Genomic DNA, 17,366 nt, shown 5'->3' with positions numbered 1-17,366 from the left:
TACCGTTTTCAAAGGTACTCTCCACACTCCTAGCGATCCTCAGCGCCAAAATCAACTCGCATGGGAGAATATACTAAGTAGCTTATAAGTATGAAATGCGGATGGCATCTACGCTCGTTAGCATTGGACGCGTCCAGCTGTGCACTGCAACGGCATAAAGCCCGCTTCGTTCACAACCGATGTTCGGCGGCGGGAGTAGGCATTGTGGACTGACTTGGCGCCTGGATGGCTTCACACCGAAGGCCAAGATGCCTTGTACGGAAGCATGTGTGCTGGCCCTCGCCAATCATGCTGCACGATGCAAGGCACAGTGTCACTCCAGAACGACCTCCCATGGTCTCGTCTCACGCCCCTCCCCCTCCCTTTTCCCGGCTTATGCCCGTCCACCAACTCGGTGCCAGCACCCTACAATAATGATATCGTACGGATTATCTACTTAACAGTCACCACAAGAGCGTCGAGGTTACGTCTTCTGTGTTATCCGTAGCGGCCCGAATCAACACGTTTACCTAGAACGGGGGTCCATGTCCTTACTCCGTCGGCGTGGTACACACTACACCACCAATGTTAAGGTCCTTGAGTCACAGCCTCGTTCCACACAGCCTTCATATAGGTAGGTATTCTCTGCTATCGAAAACTTGCTCAGAGACCGCGCGTTTTCCCGAACAAGGCTCATCCGGAATTCACGGTATACATGTCTTGTCTTGTCTCAGCCGTCTCGCGACATAACACCCCGTAGACAGCCTGCTTCGGCTTTATACACTTCAGCACTACCCATCACACCAAGAGTAAATAAGCATCAGAGCAGCCGCACCTCTAGGGCCTTTATCCGTTTATGCCTTTAACAATGGCTGTTGCCCGGTAGGGTAATCCATGTTCCCCCGGGCTGATGCGCACACAGCAGTGGCCGGATACATGACGCCCAAAACGCATCATTCTTCGCTCGTAGTGGCAATGACTCAGCTGTGGTGGTGGCTAGGCCGTTCCAAACGGAAACCCAAGCGTGGTTTTGCTTTTTGGTTTCCTTTTGTTTACCTTTCAGCTACCCATCTTGCCGTCGCCCATATAGCAGTATGTCTCTAGAGCGGGAGGCGCCACCGTGATAGTCGAAAACAACCATGCAGGTTTGCGGCATGGGGGTGGTATAGAAGCGAGTCATTATCTCAGAATAGCATTCCACAAAGAACCAATCCTCGATGCTAGTGTACAGTAGTCAGGTCTAGTCCGGCCTGCCCCTCCCCCTCTCGAGTTGATCTGATTCTTGGCGTGTTCCTGTTCGCGGCCGTCGCGCCCCGCATGCTATATGCTTGCGTCACTGCTGTTCTCCAATGCTCCAATGTGTCAATGTATGTGTAGGTGGAGAGGAAGGCTAAGCGGCTAGGGCTAGACTACAGTAGTTCGACATACCGATCGCTAACTACACTCGAGATGCTAGGTTCTTCTCGCCATCGACAGCATTATATGGACGATAACAGCTCGAGATATCGATGTGCTCATAGAACAATCCTAGGCATCGTGCGTGGAGCTGAAGCAGCAACACCCCTCGCCCCTCTACCTAAGCACCCTTGCCGTCGATCGATGCTCCCCCACATTCGCCCTGCTGTACGAACAGCCTTCGTAAGTGTAGCTGCTCCGATGCCTATCTCATAGACCAGCCCAATGATCTTTGACAAGCACTTGGTGCACATGCCATGTACTGCACTGCTGACTATTGAATCGACGACTTGCCAGTTCGGCATTAGTCGAAGGTACAGCTCCGCTAGTGCATACCCCAAGTACCTTGGTAGCGATGATATGGATTGTCGTACTTACGGTTGGTTAACTAGTCACTGAGAAACTGACAACAGCAAAACCTAAGCCAACTTAGCAAAACCTTGAAATTGTCTAGACGCCTTCCTACATGTGTCCAGAAACATATCGAGCGTTACAAAATGACATAAAGCGGTTTCTCCAACAATAGGGTAGTTACAAGTAAATCTGCCCTGCCGTTAAAACACGCCCAGTGACACGAAAGTATTTACACAAAGAAGATGATTTGCCTATTCTTTGTATAAATCGGCGACACCTCGCCGCACTAAAGAGACTCGCAGCAAACTATTTGGTTTACCCAGGGAGAAACCAAGCAACTTCACAAACTAGCAAAAGCCAAAGCACACACACAAACAAAACACGACATCACTCTGTAAGCAAACATGTCTCAACCAACACCGTTTCACTTTAACCCCCTAGCCGCACCTTTCTACCCATCGCAATTCCACTGCGCTGACCCAGTAAGCCCACCAGCTCAGCTTTTGTGTGTTTACGTGGCTCCATGGCACCAAGAGCCCGCCCAATTCTACCCATATCATCATGTTCCTGAGCCGAATTACTGGTATGATTACAATCCAATTCTACTACTCAGACTAGGGCCATCTATCTCCCCATGAACATATCCTCCACTGAATTCCGGACATATGCCGCTTATTGGTAATTGGTAGGTCTTGTTACATTGAACTTGTTTATATACCTTGTTCCACGCAGCTGCGCGAATTGAAGGCGTTTGGATTGATAGCAATGAGGTGTACCGGCGCTTAAATAATGATTTTGATAGTTGTTTCAGAGAAACGGTCAGTTTAATTGAATACAATCATATAACACATGTCAAATTTTTCCATTCGTAGCTCAGTAAACTATTTTTATCCGTTATAATTAAATGCGGAGGGTACCTTGTCGGCCATAAACTTCAACTCCTCATCAGGATGGGAGGTTGAATATACATATATAAATGCATCGACGTGCGCAGGAACATTGCTTTAAAGCCGGGACTAAACTCGTTATTAGTCTCAACACGCTGCTAATATAGATTTTGTCTACACATCTATGCTTGAATTTTCTTTCTCTGGTACGCATCATCGCCGTTCTTACCTCACGACACTGCGGGATTAGGTATTTTTAATAACTACAGCAGCTCACGCTCAAAAGTCATGACTAGAATATGAGTAATTGGAGCTGCGGCGTTTCGATAGTAGGGAGAATTGGAAGTCTGGGGACTGTTTCGGTTTGAAAACATACGTAATATAGAATGCTTGCTAATGTTGACTTATAGAAAGGAGATCATGGCCATTTCTATCTGTTGCTCTAGGTCTGGCTTCCCACTCTCTGATGCTAGTATTCATTGGTTAAAAGGCCAGCCAAACCCCTCGTCTCCTATGTCTAAGCTTCCACGACAATATCTGGTTCTTTGCTCAATCCCGCGCTGAGAGCCGCGTGTTCGCATCTCTTCTGCTCCTCCTCCTTCGCCTCTTCTTCCAGTATCTTCATCCTCCTCTCTTCTGCCGCCTTCCTTTGGGCCTCGGCCCTTTTCTCGTCGCGCTCTTTCTTCTCCTTCTCATACTCGATCCGAGCTTTATTCCCCCACTCAAGCAAACTCGACGGATGTATCAGGCACCAGACGACCAATTCGCGCGTCGCAAGAGTATCTTCCAGCGGGCTGTGCGGTTTACGACTCGCCTGGATATTCACATCCATGAGCTCCTTGCACGCGATTTTGAGGGCCCAGCGGCGCGGAAATCTCTCAACGGACCCGAACGCAGCTTGCGCTAGTAGGACCGTGGAATCGACAACGTTCCGGGCGGCGATGCGCAGGATCTTGAGATCGTTTGGCAGCGCGTGGCCTATGAAGATAGTGTCCGAGTCCGCGACGGCGAAGATCCTTGCGCGCGCCTCTGGCCATCCCTGCAGCAGCACCTCTGATTTACTCCTCGCGTCGCGCAGAACAGCCGGGGTCACGCCGGTGATGCGGGTAACCCAATTCTTGACACGGCCGACTGGCTGGACCAAGGTGTTCAGCACAACGCTACCGCTGAGGAAGTCCACGACTGAGACGCTGACCAGGTCCTGGACATGATCCTCCAGCTCGACCATCTCACAGTCGATAACTAGGGCGGCGTACGTCTTGAACCCAGGGCGACTGCCAGCTTCCGGTGGAGGTAGTGGTGTGTTATTCCTGTTCACTTCGTTGCCTCGCATGTTCTGTCCGTATTGAAATACTGACAGAGGGACAGGGAAGCCATCGGACTTGCGGCGCTCGCTGTCGAGTAGCTGTGATTTGAGAAGTGGGTACACGGACACGTTCAGCACTGGCGACGCCCACGAGTATCCATGGTCAGGTCGTTGCTGAAGCGCTGCCTCCAAGTCACCGCTTTGAGCCCACCAACTGGGAAGGAAATGGCGAGGGAGAGGCTCAGTCATGGTTAACTCGGTGAGAGAAGTTATCGCTGTTTCTATGTGAACTATCTGGCTTGATGTGCACGCTGCGCCGCTAGTAAGGTCTGAAACGGGTTCGTCAACGTCGCGCCTTGCCTGATGATTCTGGTGTGAGTTCTTATGTGCATCGAGACCACGAGGTGTGTAGAAGACCCTGGAACAGGGGATGCAGCTGCGATCGCTCATGTGGCCAGTGCTGAAGGCATGTCGGGTTCGCTCATGAAGCGACTCGAAGATGAGATGACAATCGCTGCAGTATCTTTCTTTCCCCATGGTCTTCTCTTACACATGGTAGTAGTGTCTTCCCTGGCAAATTTTATGCAGGCGGTAACGAACAGCCCTGGTCCGCGCACCAGTGTAATGAGGCTGGTCACCAGCTACCTACCAATGTAGGCAATCTGTTTGAGCTGAGCTGGTTAGGCACGAGGTTAACCCAGGCATGTGGGTAGTAGGGTCATATAAAATGAAACCTTCTGCATTTGAAGATGTCTTGAATGAAGTGATGGTACGTTGCTGTAGTAATTGTTTGGATATCTGGGTATAGCATCAAGTACTTGTCATGCAATGATTTGCCCCGGTTTGCCAACCTGCAGGCTGTGGCTGCGATGGCTGGATGGCTTTCCACAGTTGTCTCTATGCTAGGTAAATGAATAAAAGCTCAAGTATGACCTTAAGCCGGATATAGCCTGGTGAGGTCCCTGCCTCCCATTTCGAACGCCTGACTGCACCTTCCTAGGTGTCTTTTCGGTAAAATAAAATAGAGAGATTGTGATGCTATTCCAAATGGCATGATGCAAAATACCACCATACCTTAATTACGAGTATCATTCATTAACTTATCATACCAGCGAGAAACGCCATCACTCCACCGTAAAGCCCTACGCTGATGCAGATCTCTTGGCTTGCTCGAAGCCTCATCACATTGCCTTGAACCAGTGCCCCTAGAATTCCAATTCCCACCAAGCATACTACAGTCATACGCCCAATGAAGCCTGGAATCACCAGGAACGTCAATATTGGCAGTGTGATGGCAGCGGCTAGTGCCAACGACAAGTGCATCAACGTCTGCTTGTTTGCCGCATCTTGTTCACGAGCAGCACCTTGAACAGTGATATGACTTGGGGATGGGGTTCTTCCTTCATCGTATCGGCGGGAGCTATCGGACTGTGATAGGATCGATACGCGACGCCGAGGATGGAAATCGGTGATATCGGATCGCGAAATAGGCGTGACTACGTCTTCCTCATTCGTCGCCACTTCTTCATCGCTATATCCTAGCCATACAAGGTCGTCTGTCGCATTCAAGAATTGAGTTTCGACCTCAGCGATCGGTGCGTAGCTCCCGAGGAACCCTCGATATTCCAGTACGTCAGCTGGCGTTGGAGCCGGCAGCGAAAGAGTCTCCCGAAACGACGACAAGACTCGGTCTAAGCATTGTTAATACTGAAGATGGCACATCAAAGCTTATCTACTTACTGTATTGTTCTAATTTGAAAGCTATTTTCCCAAGTATATCAGTTCTGTGCCAGTGCAACTCGCTACCCGAAATAGACTCCGCCCTCCTCGAGGCTGGCACAATACCATTCGGTAGGCGTCGATTTTGCGTATCGGCGTTATCGCTACAACAGCTGGAGTCAGTAATTCCTCTTTCGGGTAAAAGTTTTGGGAGTTCTGCATACTCCCGAGACACACTTGTGCTCCTATCAGGCAACTATGGCCTTCGGGGGTAACTAGAACAGGAAGAAAATGACTCCGGTGGTTACATACAGATGGCGCAGTTGCTCCTCAAATTCGCAGATCTCGTCCTGAAGATGAAGGAGTATTCGATGATTTAAGGTCTCAAACCGCCGGTAAATCGGCCGTAGAGGTAGTCCCGATCGATGTACTGATGTGGCGGATAATTTCGAGGCTACCAGCTCATAGCCAGTCAACGGAGGCTTTTCAGGCCGGAGATGCTTGATGAATTGCTGGTTTGGTGCTCGGGGAGTGATGTCGTCCGGAAGGGTGTGGAAATGTTGAACTTTTGCTCGTGCCATCTCAGGAGTGCCATAGCTGCGTCTCTTGATCTTACTTGGTTTTGTGCGAATCCCAGTCTCTTCGAAACCAGTGCTTCTCGTGTCACCATTGACGCTGTGCTCAGGGCTGGTACTTCGAGGACTATTGCTCTGCTCCGTCTCATGGTCACCAAAGACGTCGAAGAGATCTTCTCTCACACTGCTTGAAGTAGAAGCAGTGCTATGGGTTGAAGGCGACGTGCTCGTAGCCGTATCTGCCGACGCTTCCAAAGCTTCTTTGACTGTACGTTGGATTCCTTCGGGAGTTAGTTGAGGGGAGTCCGAGTCTAGAAAGCTCAAAGCATTAGGCTTGTTAATGACAGGCTTCCTTGATCTTGCAGTGGTTCCTTTTCCAGAACTATCCCTCCTCGGTGCAAGTGTGTGTGTCACAGTTTCACAGCTTCCACTTGAATCTTCCGACTCAGTAGCAGGTCCTATTTTTGACAGCTCAGATAGTGGAGTCGGATCACATAGGTTCGGTTTGGTCAATGAGAAGTCATCCTTCACAGTAGACTTAGAAGAGTTGTGGTCCTCCTCTGTCTTCTCAGTTGATGTCGCGGGATTTTCGACTGCCACCTTTTGCGGGCCTTCCTTGGGCAGAGAGATGTGACTGGGTGACTGACCCCGTACTGTTTTCTCATTAGAGATATTGACCGCAGTTGGCGATCTTTTGTGTGATTTTTTAGATTTTCCAAAGCTGTGGTCAGCCTGGAGCTCTGGGGCCTGAGTGCGTGGCCTAGCCTTCCTCGAGCCCGGATGGGGACACGGAGAAGTGTCTTGTCGCACGGTATCCCCGCCATCAGCCATATCGACGACGGCTGATGAGTATGCCTGGCTCTTGACTGGACTGTAGAAGATAGCGTACTGAACGCTATCTTGTTGGTTTCAGGTTTTTCCGTGGCCGCAACAACAAAGATTCTACGATGAAGTGGTAAAAGGCAACGAAGCATAGGGCAGAGCTGTGTCTGATTGCGCCCTGTTGGAGGTCTACGCGTGTACCACAGCACTGCTCACGAGGTGTTTGAATTTGATTGGGTATCGATACAGTTGAGGAGAGACAAATTGCAAAACTGGGCAATCAAATGCATAGATTGGAGAGGTGTATAGAGGAATATTTAGGTATGGCCCAAAGCTTTGCACCGATTCCTGGAAAAAGAATTTCAGAAGAAACAACTTAAGGGCGACATGCCCGGTGGACAGAAGAAGCAACTGGGAGCAAAATAAGACATCGAAAGCGAGTGTCACACACAGTTGCGACAAATGCGCGCATGATTTCTTCAACAGTACGCACGGAAACACGAGCTCTGGCTTATCATAGCCGGATGTGGGGGACAATGAATACAGGGAGGGAGGCAGAGATGAGACACACACGCATACATGGACGCTCACATACGTCCACACATCGACATTGAGAGAGGCACGTAGAGCGAGTGGATAGGATAGAAAGAAGACTCACTAAATACCATGTAATCAAGCAAGGTGTTATGATCTGCCCATAACATACCGGTACTACCCTCCCAAGCTCCTACCTACCTGCCGACTTCGACCGCCAGGATCAAAAGCGGGATCGAAGACCATGTTTGGGTGCGGGTGAGCAGGTCTGAGAGGCCCGAGCTGTCTGAACCAGTCGAGCCAGTCCCTTGACACCACCACCATCAGTCCATGAGATACGAGCATGTGATGATTGATTGGCTAAGAAATCGACCATTGCTTGCAGGCGGCGTTTCGGTGACGTTAGCCCTGCCGATCTTGAATCGATATATTGAAGACTGGATTCTGACTGATATATAGCGACTGTTCACTATTTCTTTTCCGTTCATGGTCTTCGACGACCAGGCATTGTCGCTTTGGCATTGAGACGTCGAGGGAAGAATGGCCTCAGTCGGCGTGGTCTGCGAGATATGGGGGATCTACGGTTTGCTGTCTGTACAGCATACCTAGGTACATACAGCTCCCTGTAGGTGCCATGAGCTTGGCTCGCTTAGCGGGGTCATGGCCCAGTCTATTTGTAGGTATATTTTTAGGAAATGCGATTCCAAGCGAGCGATGTCATCCACTCATTAACCTATTTCAGTATATACGCGCCTCTTCGGGATTAGCACGAACACTTCGCTCGATACTCAGAAAAGCTTCAGCTAGGTGCGAAGTAAAGCCCCATTAAGATCTACCCAAGCCTACAATTCGCCGACTTCGTTGTTGGGCAGCGAGTATCGCGGCCATGCCTCAAATCCGACCTACGACGCTGAGCAGGTACTTACTCCAGGGCCAGCTGGTTACTAGAGGCTGCCTGCGAGCACGACCTCGAGTTCAAGCCCCTTCGATCACGACTTCACACGCGCAGCAACTCGCACAATATCTTCACACCGACACCAGCGACTCTCCTTCAAATGCACCCGCCCCAGTCCATGTTCCTTTGCGCAAGCAGCTGAAAGACGAGGCGAAGAAGCAAAAGGCGCTGGGTAAAAAGAAGAAGAAGAATGTAAACAATCAAGTAGTTGATGGCTGGGAGCTTACGGTCGGCATCGAAATTCACGCGCAGCTGAATACAGCAAAGAAATTGTTCTCGGGTGCTACGACATCTTTCAACGACAACCCGAACACTCGCGTCGCCTACTTCGATCTTGCCACGCCAGGGAGTCAGCCTCTGTTCCAGAAAGAAACACTTCTCCCTGCCCTGCGTGCCGCCCTAGCTCTCAACTGTGAGGTGCAGCCTATCAGCCGGTTTGACCGCAAACACTACTTCCACTGGGACCAGCCATCTGGATACCAAATTACACAGTATTATGAGCCCTTCGCCCGTGATGGCCGCATACAGCTGCAATCCCGGGATGGGATTGCAGCCGAGGACGGCGAGAGTGTTTCCATTGGCATCAGACAGGTCCAGATGGAGCAGGACACGGCCAAAACTCTAGCGCAGCCGGGCGACGTGCACTGGATTGATTTTAACCGCGTCGGCATGCCTCTGATTGAAATCATCACTCATCCAGATATCCATTACCCCTCAACGGCCGCTGCGTTTGTGCGGAAGATTCAGATTCTACTCAATGCTGTCGACGCATGTGTGTCGGGCTTGGAGGCCGGGGGGTTACGAGCAGACGTCAACGTTTCGGTTCGGCGGACGGATGATCCGAGCAGCCCTCTCGGCCAACGCACAGAGATCAAGAACCTGAGCAGCTTTAAGGCGGTAGAGGACGCCATTATCGCTGAGCGCGACAGGCAAATTGCGGTCCTCGAAGCCGGCGGTGTAATCGCGGGCGAGACACGCGGCTGGTCTATAGGGTCAACAGAGACTCGACGCTTGCGCGGCAAGGAGGGTGAAGTTGACTACCGCTACATGTCAGACCCAGACATTGCGCCTCTTCTCATCGCTCCGGACCTCGTGGCCCATCTTCGCGGTACAATGGGCGAGCTACCCGACGATGTCGTAGACGCTTTGATCCGCGACTTTGGGCTCTCCTCCAAGGACGCCATGTCTCTCGTCTCACTTGACAGGGGTCTGCGCATAGAATACTTCTGGAACGTAGTCGCCAAGTTGCAATCCCAGCTCAGCGCCGACGCATCCCAAGAGCATAAAGCTTGCTTCCAGCTTGCGGCGAACTGGATTCTGCACGAGTTTGGCCGGTTCACGGCCGAACGCAGCGATGAGTCCGCCCTTGATTTAGGGTTTTATCCGGAGGGTGAATGTGTCCGTGTGCCGGCACAGCATCTTGCCGACTTGATTCACCACCTCTATAACCGTAGGATCACGGCGAAAGTGGCCAAGGAGTTGCTCTGGGCCATCTTTCGAGGCCGTATACCTGGTGAATATCGCAGTATTTCTGATGCAATTGAGAAAGAGGGTCTATGGTTTGAGGAGTTGTCTTCAGATGAATACGCCGCGCTCGCTGATGACGCGGTTCGCGGGCAAGAGGGTATCTTGCGTCAGTTCCACGCTGCTAAGGTTTTCCCGCAAGGAAAGCTTATGTTTCTCGTTGGGCGCATGGTCAGGCTGGGGCAAGAGGAGCGCATTGATCCCAAGAACGCAGAGAGCGTGATGAGGGACAGGATAGAGCGTATATACGTCCCGGCTTTGAAAGAGTAGCATTGAGATGGCTCCTCACATTGTTGTAGATATGTATAAAGCACGTATATACTAAATCGGGGCACATAGAAGTAACAATATTTATACCCTGTGCCAAAAACTCATAGGATTTTTCCAAAATAAAACGTTCAATTATAGCAGAGCCCTTGTCGCGCTTGAACTATTCCCAACTATTTAAAGAGCGGACGGGTTTAGGGACACGCCTTATTAAAAGGATTAATAAAGGGATGAGTGAAACCATGACAAGAACCGAAGCCTCCCATTTCCAGACAGAGACCTTGACGCGGCAACGTGGCCGGCGATGCAAATCTCGTTTTCCTCAACATCAAATACGCCTCTGCCTTAATCTCCAAAATATCCCGCCACCAAGACGACTCGACCGTAGAAAATCAGAATACCTCAACGCCAATCCTAATCAAGCCTTCTATAGTTTGATACCTAAAAGCACCAAACGCCGTTCATCCTATGTATGTTTAAGGGTCATCGTCCCTAACGATAGCGGTTGTGGGTCAGGCCTTGGGCCCGTAGGAAAGTAGCAATGTCTTCGACACCTTGTGGGCAGTTGATCCAGTGGCCGCCGGTTGGGTATTCCTTCCATGTCACTGTCATCCCATACGTTATCAGTGTATCTCTGAGTCGCCTTCCCTGTTCGATCGGGACCGAGGGATCGTCGGCACAGTGGCATATGAACACCGGGGTGTTGCGGTATACGTTATGGCTCGACCCAGAAATTTTCAGCCCAAGCAGCTCACGAGATTCCTGCGCAGAACTCCCGCCCAAGGACATCCACCCCGAAGTGCCTATGAATGCACATAGCCTCCTGTTTTGGCCCCGCAAATTCAAAAGAACCTGGATAGCGGTGGCACAACCTTCTGAAATCCCAGCCAGAATGACATTCTCAAGACCAACGATCCTCCCCTCATATTCTACCAGCTCAACTAGCTGCGGTACGACATCTTTCAAGCCAGGGCGTTGGAGCTCACGACGCTCATCCGGATTTTGTATATCCACTACGTCAAACCACTCCCGCATGGTCTGATCCAGCCGAGTAACGAAGATTTCGTTGGCCTGAGGAAAAACCCATTTGACAGAGGGGAAGATGTGCTGCACACTTTCGCCCCGGCAATCACGAGTCTCCCATAGCTGTTGGCTTAAAATGTGGGCACTGCTGCTGTGGCCGTGGAGATAGATGATGGTATGTGTATGTTCGTTGTGAGCCGGCAGAGAGACGGTATATACCATGATTGGCACCACGCGATTGTTCCGCTACAATAGCGCCTTCATCGAAATAGGAGCGCCGTGGTCGGACTGGGAGGTGAGGTTGGTCGATGGAACTCTGAGATGGAGAGACAACTGTCTCTGAAGAGGGGTGACCAGGGATTCCAAGTGTGTAGACTAGGTTCATACCTTATGCTCCTCTGGCTTGGAGCCAGGTAATTCATTCCCTAACGGTATAGGTCGAATGATCGACACTGACTGTGCCTTGGACGTACGTAATCTGCCTTAGGTGCATTCATGTATAAGACAAGACTCAAACTCAAACTCGAGACAAACAAACCGCATCGTACGACGCTTAGCAATTCTCCTGACTACGTCTTGAGATCTTGATATATAGTATGGTCAACAAGTTGGGTAGAGGACTCGGTATTTTAATAATCAATGGCTGCAGAGGCTCGGTCTAGACCCCGAGCGACGAATGAACAATCGCATGATTGGTCTGGATAGCGGCGTCTACACTATGGACGGTGTAACCACGGCATTGCCAGAGCGCTGCCCGACCCCTGAGGCCTGTACACCTTACAGTGAGCGTTTTTATGCAGTGCGACACCTTGAACAACCCCAGTACAACGATTGTGGTTGCCTTACCAGCGTCCACAAGGCGGCTGAAACAGATTATGCGTATTCGCAATGGGAGTTCGGAGGCACAGCATACGAAGGAGCTGATTTGATCATGATAGGCAGAGAGAAGGCAGGAGGGGAAGGGAATAAGTTAATGTTGTCTCAATTGTATCGTCCGCGCCCTCCTCGTTTGCTCGTACGTGTATTGACTCATCTGAAAGCTCGCTAGACTCTAAGGGTCGCATAGTTCATATGATGGTCTGTCAAAACAAGAAAGGCGCCGCTGAAGATGGAGACTGGTCTTACTCTAACTTGCCTCAGGGGGTGATTTGACTGTTCCACCCGCAGAGGCTGCAACATTCCAGTCATTCAAGTTGGAACTGACGGACGCTCAAACGTCAATACCACCAACTAACAGGGGTCAGATACTGGACAATTTGCCGTAGTTGGTATGTCCAAGTTGCGCTGTCGCAAAAAGTTTTCTACCCTTTCGTGTCGGTTGAGGGGTGATTGTTGGTCTTGCCGCCGCCTCAAGTCGTCACTAATAGCGGCGTGCTTCTGGTCGCGTAACTCAACAATATTCACGGTATGGTTGGTAACTCGTTGTGCTTGTGCGTAGCTCCCTAGAATCACAAAAGCGCATAACACGATAACAAAAAGCTCGTTAGACATGTATACAGGGGTTTGGGGCGGCTTTTCACCGTTCCTCTCGCACCGCCACCTCTCCCAGTCTTCCCAGGTAGCGTTCCTACTCGCATTGCCCGGCTCGTTCCGCCACGACCGGTCAGCTTCACGATAGAGACTCTCCAGTGTACGATTACCGCGCCAGCCGGCGCCGTACAGGTCGTATGCCCTTCGCTTGGCGTCGTCGCTCAAGATCTCATTTGCGGCCACTACTAGGCGATATCGCTCTAGTCGTACAGCGAGTGGGATTGGCGAATCAGCAGCTGCGTAGTTCCTATCTGGATGGTAAATCTTCACCAGCTGGTAGAACAAGGCCTTGTCATACCGCGCATCTTTAGGCTGCGCGAGTATCTCGTAGGGTGTCGGATGGACTGAGGTCGGCCAGGTATAATCTGGAGGAGCGCTAGACGGGCGACTGTGGGAAGGCTGGGAGGCGGAAGCGTAGCAGCGAGTAAAGGGACGATTACACTCTAACAGCGGTGCTAGCTTCACATCCCGCGCTGGAAAGCCCATATGTTGACCACGATGTGCTCGTGGTTGCTGGTTCTTAGTAGACAATGGTGATGACGGCGATGTCGATGACGACAACGGCGTTGTGCAAGTTATGGGCAAAGAGGCCCCATGGGCGACGAGGTCAGCGCGTGAAGATAAAACACGGGTAGCCTCTTTGACGAGCATATTCACTTCTCAATAAACATCTTAATGGCTGTTGCAGATGGGCCAACAACGTCTGGGAGCTGGCAATGGATCAATCAATGAGCCATGAGCTTGGTGGAAAGCAACTACTTTATGTCATGAATGAGAGGCAATAGCTAACAGTGGGTTCTGAGGGGCACGCTAGGTATTAACTAGGTAGGTAAGTACTGGGTACTTCTACTTGGTACTGGGGTGCTTGACTTGCATAGTAGGTAGGTACTTCAGTACATAGATAACGTGTACCTGTCTATTATATTGGTTTGAGGTAGAAAAGTGACTGTATCGTATATAAGTATGATGCGGAGTTCTGTATTGGACCAAAAAGCTAAATGGTTCAACACTGTAATTAATTCCTTTAAGAACTAGGTACCGTAGTAGGTATATTATATTCAGACCATGTAGTAAGTATACAACAGGGGTATTTGAGCCATCACATTCGGGATGTAGGCCTATCGATAAGTTCCTCAGCCACAAGTAGATGCGAAGTGGGATTGTATGCATGGAGGTACAGGGTACGAGCCGATAGTGCTGCTGCTGGCTCATACATAGGTACATAGGTAAGTTACATCCTAATCGCTCACTCCCGCTTAATACTACAGAGGTAGGTACATCTACCTAGATAAGTACCCAGTACGTAGTACTTATTTGGCGGCACGCTGTGGCACAGAAGGTAGGGCTCAGCCGAAATGCGCAGAAAGCAATCAACATCAATTGAATCCTCATCGCATCAACAAGCTCCATTCCCAAAAAAAGATTAAATAGCGACAGCTTTCAAAAGACTACCTTCCCATTCCCGCCAGCTTTGTCATCTGCACACATGCATCTAGCATTGTTTTAGACATCGCAGTTCTTTCATATCTGCCACCGTCCCAAACGTCTCTACTGCCCTCCTCCTTCCCCTCTCGCAACTCTTCCGACACATTCATCCACACTCGCGTCCACCAGCCGAACACACGGCGGGTTGCAATATTGTGTTGCTGAACTATCTCTAAAGGCCGCACTGTCCTCATCGAGTCTCCCTGCCTACATTCAGTTTCACCCTCTATACCAAAAGTCGTCACTTCGGACACCTGTCGATCATATCCTAGACGAACCCGCTCTGGCCTGTGCCCTTGGGAAGCTACAAGTAGTTGACTCTATATAGCTACCATACGTGCTTCAAGGCTCATTGGCATGTACTTTCTCGGTAAGCATATCTTTTTCTCGCTTCCAATAATTAAGCAACTATGTATATTCAGAAATGTATCCGTTGTTTCATTTATGACATTGAGGCAACCCAGCAGACCTTATCATTGCGAGCAGCTTACTTCTTCCTTTTGTTCTGCATGGGCCTAGCACAATCAACGAGTTGATGTCTCAAGTGTCTTGGCACCTAAAGCTACATGTGTCCTGTTGCATCTAACTTATTTTAAGTTCGAGAAGCTAACTAATCGACTCAGATCGTCACGGTATATGAACACGTCGCCTGTCCAACTACCTTACCCGATTTCTCCGTCAACCAAGCTGCAACCTGAGCTGTTCAGGTGCATGTACATTGAGACTCAGCATTTCATCCGAAAGTTACCTCGTTAAAGAATCCCGCTCATTGATTGAATTAATCCTTCGTAATTCAGTACAGCTCTGCGCCTATAGACATTCTCCGCCATAAAAATGACCGACTCCATAACTGCAAAGCTACAAGCTTCAACACTCAACGATGCTGCAGATAACAGCGACTGGAAAAAGAGCTTGAATATCCCTGTCCGTGATGGCAGACAGCAAACGGAGGTTCGTGTTGAAAACGAAGATTGTCATGTTTTCGAGTTGTGAAATTGACTGGCAACCAACAGGACGTAACAAACACCAAAGGTCTGGAATGGGAGGATTTTTCGCTTAGGCGAGACCTTCTGATGGGCATTTTTGAAGCCGGCTACGAAAAGCCCTCGCCAATTCAAGAAGAGGCCATTCCCGTAGCCCTAACAGGCAGAGATATATTGGCTCGAGCCAAAAATGGCACCGGCAAGACCGCCGCTTTTGTGGTACCGACTTTGGAACGTATCAACCCAAAAGTCAACAAGATTCAATGCCTGATATTAGTCCCGACCCGAGAATTAGCCATGCAAACATCCCAGGTCTGTAAAACTCTTGGGAAACACCTTGGGGTCAACGTCATGGTAACCACTGGCGGTACAACACTTCGCGATGATATTGTCCGTTTGCAGGATGCTGTCCACATAGTGGTGGGCACTCCCGGCCGTATCCTCGACTTGGCCGGGAAGGGAGTTGCGGACTTGAGTGAATGTCCCATGTTTATCATGGATGAAGCGGATAAGCTATTGTCAATTGAGTTCACTCCTGTCATTGAACAGCTACTACAATTTCATCCCAAGGACCGCCAAGTTATGTTATTTTCCGCCACTTTCCCTTTGTCTGTCAAGGACTTTTCGGATAAGAATATGTCGAAGCCGTATGAGATCAATCTAATGGACGAACTGACCCTCCGTGGTATTACCCAATACTACGCTTTTGTGGAAGAGAAATCGAAAGTCCACTGCCTAAATACGCTGTTCTCCAAGCTTCAGATTAACCAGTCGATCATCTTCTGCAACTCTACGAACCGTGTCGAACTGCTTGCGAAGAAAATCACGGAGCTAGGCTATTCGTGCTTTTACAGCCATGCCAAGATGGCCCAGCACGCTCGGAACCGCGTTTTTCACGATTTCCGCAATGGCGTTTGCCGCAATTTGGTCTGCTCAGATCTACTCACCCGCGGCATTGATATCCAAGCCGTAAACGTCGTCATCAACTTCGATTTCCCCAAGAATGCCGAAACATACCTGCATCGTATTGGACGCTCTGGCCGATATGGTCATCTCGGTCTGGCAATCAACCTAATAAACTGGGAGGACCGATATAATCTGTATAATATTGAAAAAGATCTGGGCACAGAGATTCAACCCATTCCACCCACCATTGACAAGGCCTTGTACGTTTACGAAAACCCAGAGAACATCCCTCGCCCAGTGAACACATATGGCCCGAAACAGCCTCCAGCCAATAAAATCCAACACGGCGAGACTTCGACACAGACTGCTCAACAAAACACCCCCAACCCGCCTCAAGGAAGAGGGCAGGGTGAATTTCGGCAGCAGTCTAACCGTGGGGGTCGGTTCGATCGATATGACGATTCCGTGCCACCCCGTCAATATCAAAACAATCGGGGCGGCAATCGGGGCGGCCGTGGCCGTGGTCGAGGCTTCCAGCACTTTAGCGGTCGCGGTGGCGGTCGTGGTCAGCCCCAACCTCCACAGCAAGCCTAGCTTGCCAACACCTCTCCATTAATTACGGGCCACAATCGTCTATGTTGTAGCCATAGCTCCTTGAACTTGTACATATTTCACTATCTGGATCAGTCTTGACTTGTATCATACCCACCGCGACGTCTCCTTTGGTTTTCTATTTTATTTCACTTTTCTAACACCATCTTCGGTTCTTTGTTGAGATCCGTACAGCATCTGACGTCATGAGACGAAACTTTCGATGTTTGAACGAAATCGTAACCGGGGTCGGGAAACGGCGTTTGGTGTTCAGTATACGAGGACGCAAGCCATTTTGGGTGGGGTGGAAGCCGAAAATGGGTGAATAAAAGGCACGGATGATTTACGCATGTCTAGAGCCAACGTCGGTCTCGGGCTATATCGCATTTTCTAAATCTGCCTTGTCTATTTGATGAGACTGATTTGACTCGGTATGACACCGAATTCGATTTCAGAGCATTTGGACGAGCG

The 17,366-nt window shown here is 50.0% G+C and overlaps 6 protein-coding genes across 6 annotated transcripts; 2 read left to right on the top strand and 4 right to left on the bottom strand.

The window, feature by feature from the left end:
• Positions 1-3,001: 3,001 nt before the first annotated feature.
• F5B22DRAFT_444848 (ribonuclease H-like domain-containing protein) lies at positions 3,002-4,797 on the bottom strand. The gene has a single exon (XM_047971903.1). It carries the CDS (start codon positions 4,516-4,518, stop codon positions 3,193-3,195), a length of 1,326 nt encoding a protein of 441 aa, XP_047826751.1. The 5' UTR covers positions 4,519-4,797; the 3' UTR covers positions 3,002-3,192.
• F5B22DRAFT_444862 (uncharacterized protein) lies at positions 4,798-7,457 on the bottom strand. The gene is made up of 3 exons (XM_047971904.1): positions 6,013-7,457; positions 5,722-5,864; positions 4,798-5,672 (listed from the first exon to the last, which is right to left on the bottom strand). Exons 1-3 carry the CDS (start codon positions 7,104-7,106, stop codon positions 5,077-5,079), a joined length of 1,833 nt encoding a protein of 610 aa, XP_047826750.1. The 5' UTR covers positions 7,107-7,457; the 3' UTR covers positions 4,798-5,076.
• Positions 7,458-8,285: 828 nt separating this feature from the next.
• F5B22DRAFT_444924 (GatB/GatE catalytic domain-containing protein) lies at positions 8,286-10,625 on the top strand. The gene is made up of 2 exons (XM_047971906.1): positions 8,286-8,307; positions 8,374-10,625. The coding sequence occupies exon 2, from the start codon at positions 8,518-8,520 to the stop codon at positions 10,378-10,380; it is 1,863 nt and encodes a 620-aa protein (XP_047826749.1). The 5' UTR covers positions 8,286-8,307; positions 8,374-8,517; the 3' UTR covers positions 10,381-10,625.
• F5B22DRAFT_444902 (Phospholipase/carboxylesterase) lies at positions 10,625-12,099 on the bottom strand. Its single transcript, XM_047971905.1, has 2 exons — positions 11,788-12,099; positions 10,625-11,688 (listed from the first exon to the last, which is right to left on the bottom strand). The coding sequence occupies exon 2, from the start codon at positions 11,620-11,622 to the stop codon at positions 10,870-10,872; it is 753 nt and encodes a 250-aa protein (XP_047826748.1). The 5' UTR covers positions 11,623-11,688; positions 11,788-12,099; the 3' UTR covers positions 10,625-10,869.
• Positions 12,100-12,553: 454 nt separating this feature from the next.
• Positions 12,554-13,701, bottom strand: F5B22DRAFT_445316 (uncharacterized protein). The gene has a single exon (XM_047971908.1). It carries the CDS (start codon positions 13,579-13,581, stop codon positions 12,631-12,633), a length of 951 nt encoding a protein of 316 aa, XP_047826747.1. The 5' UTR covers positions 13,582-13,701; the 3' UTR covers positions 12,554-12,630.
• A 1,548-nt stretch (positions 13,702-15,249) lies between these two features.
• F5B22DRAFT_639150 (DEAD-domain-containing protein) lies at positions 15,250-16,898 on the top strand (the record flags this gene model as incomplete). Its single annotated transcript, XM_047977681.1, has 2 exons — positions 15,250-15,366; positions 15,429-16,898. The coding sequence occupies 2 exons, from the start codon at positions 15,250-15,252 to the stop codon at positions 16,896-16,898; spliced, it is 1,587 nt and encodes a 528-aa protein (XP_047826746.1).
• Positions 16,899-17,366: the final 468 nt, after the last annotated feature.

This window comes from Xylaria bambusicola, assembly GCF_022495145.1.
Source record: "Xylaria bambusicola strain CBS 139988 unplaced genomic scaffold F5B22scaffold_56, whole genome shotgun sequence".
NCBI lineage: Eukaryota > Fungi > Ascomycota > Sordariomycetes > Xylariales > Xylariaceae > Xylaria > Xylaria bambusicola.
The sequence above is the reverse complement of the archived record's forward strand: the minus strand, read 5'-3'. Positions and strand labels throughout refer to the sequence as shown.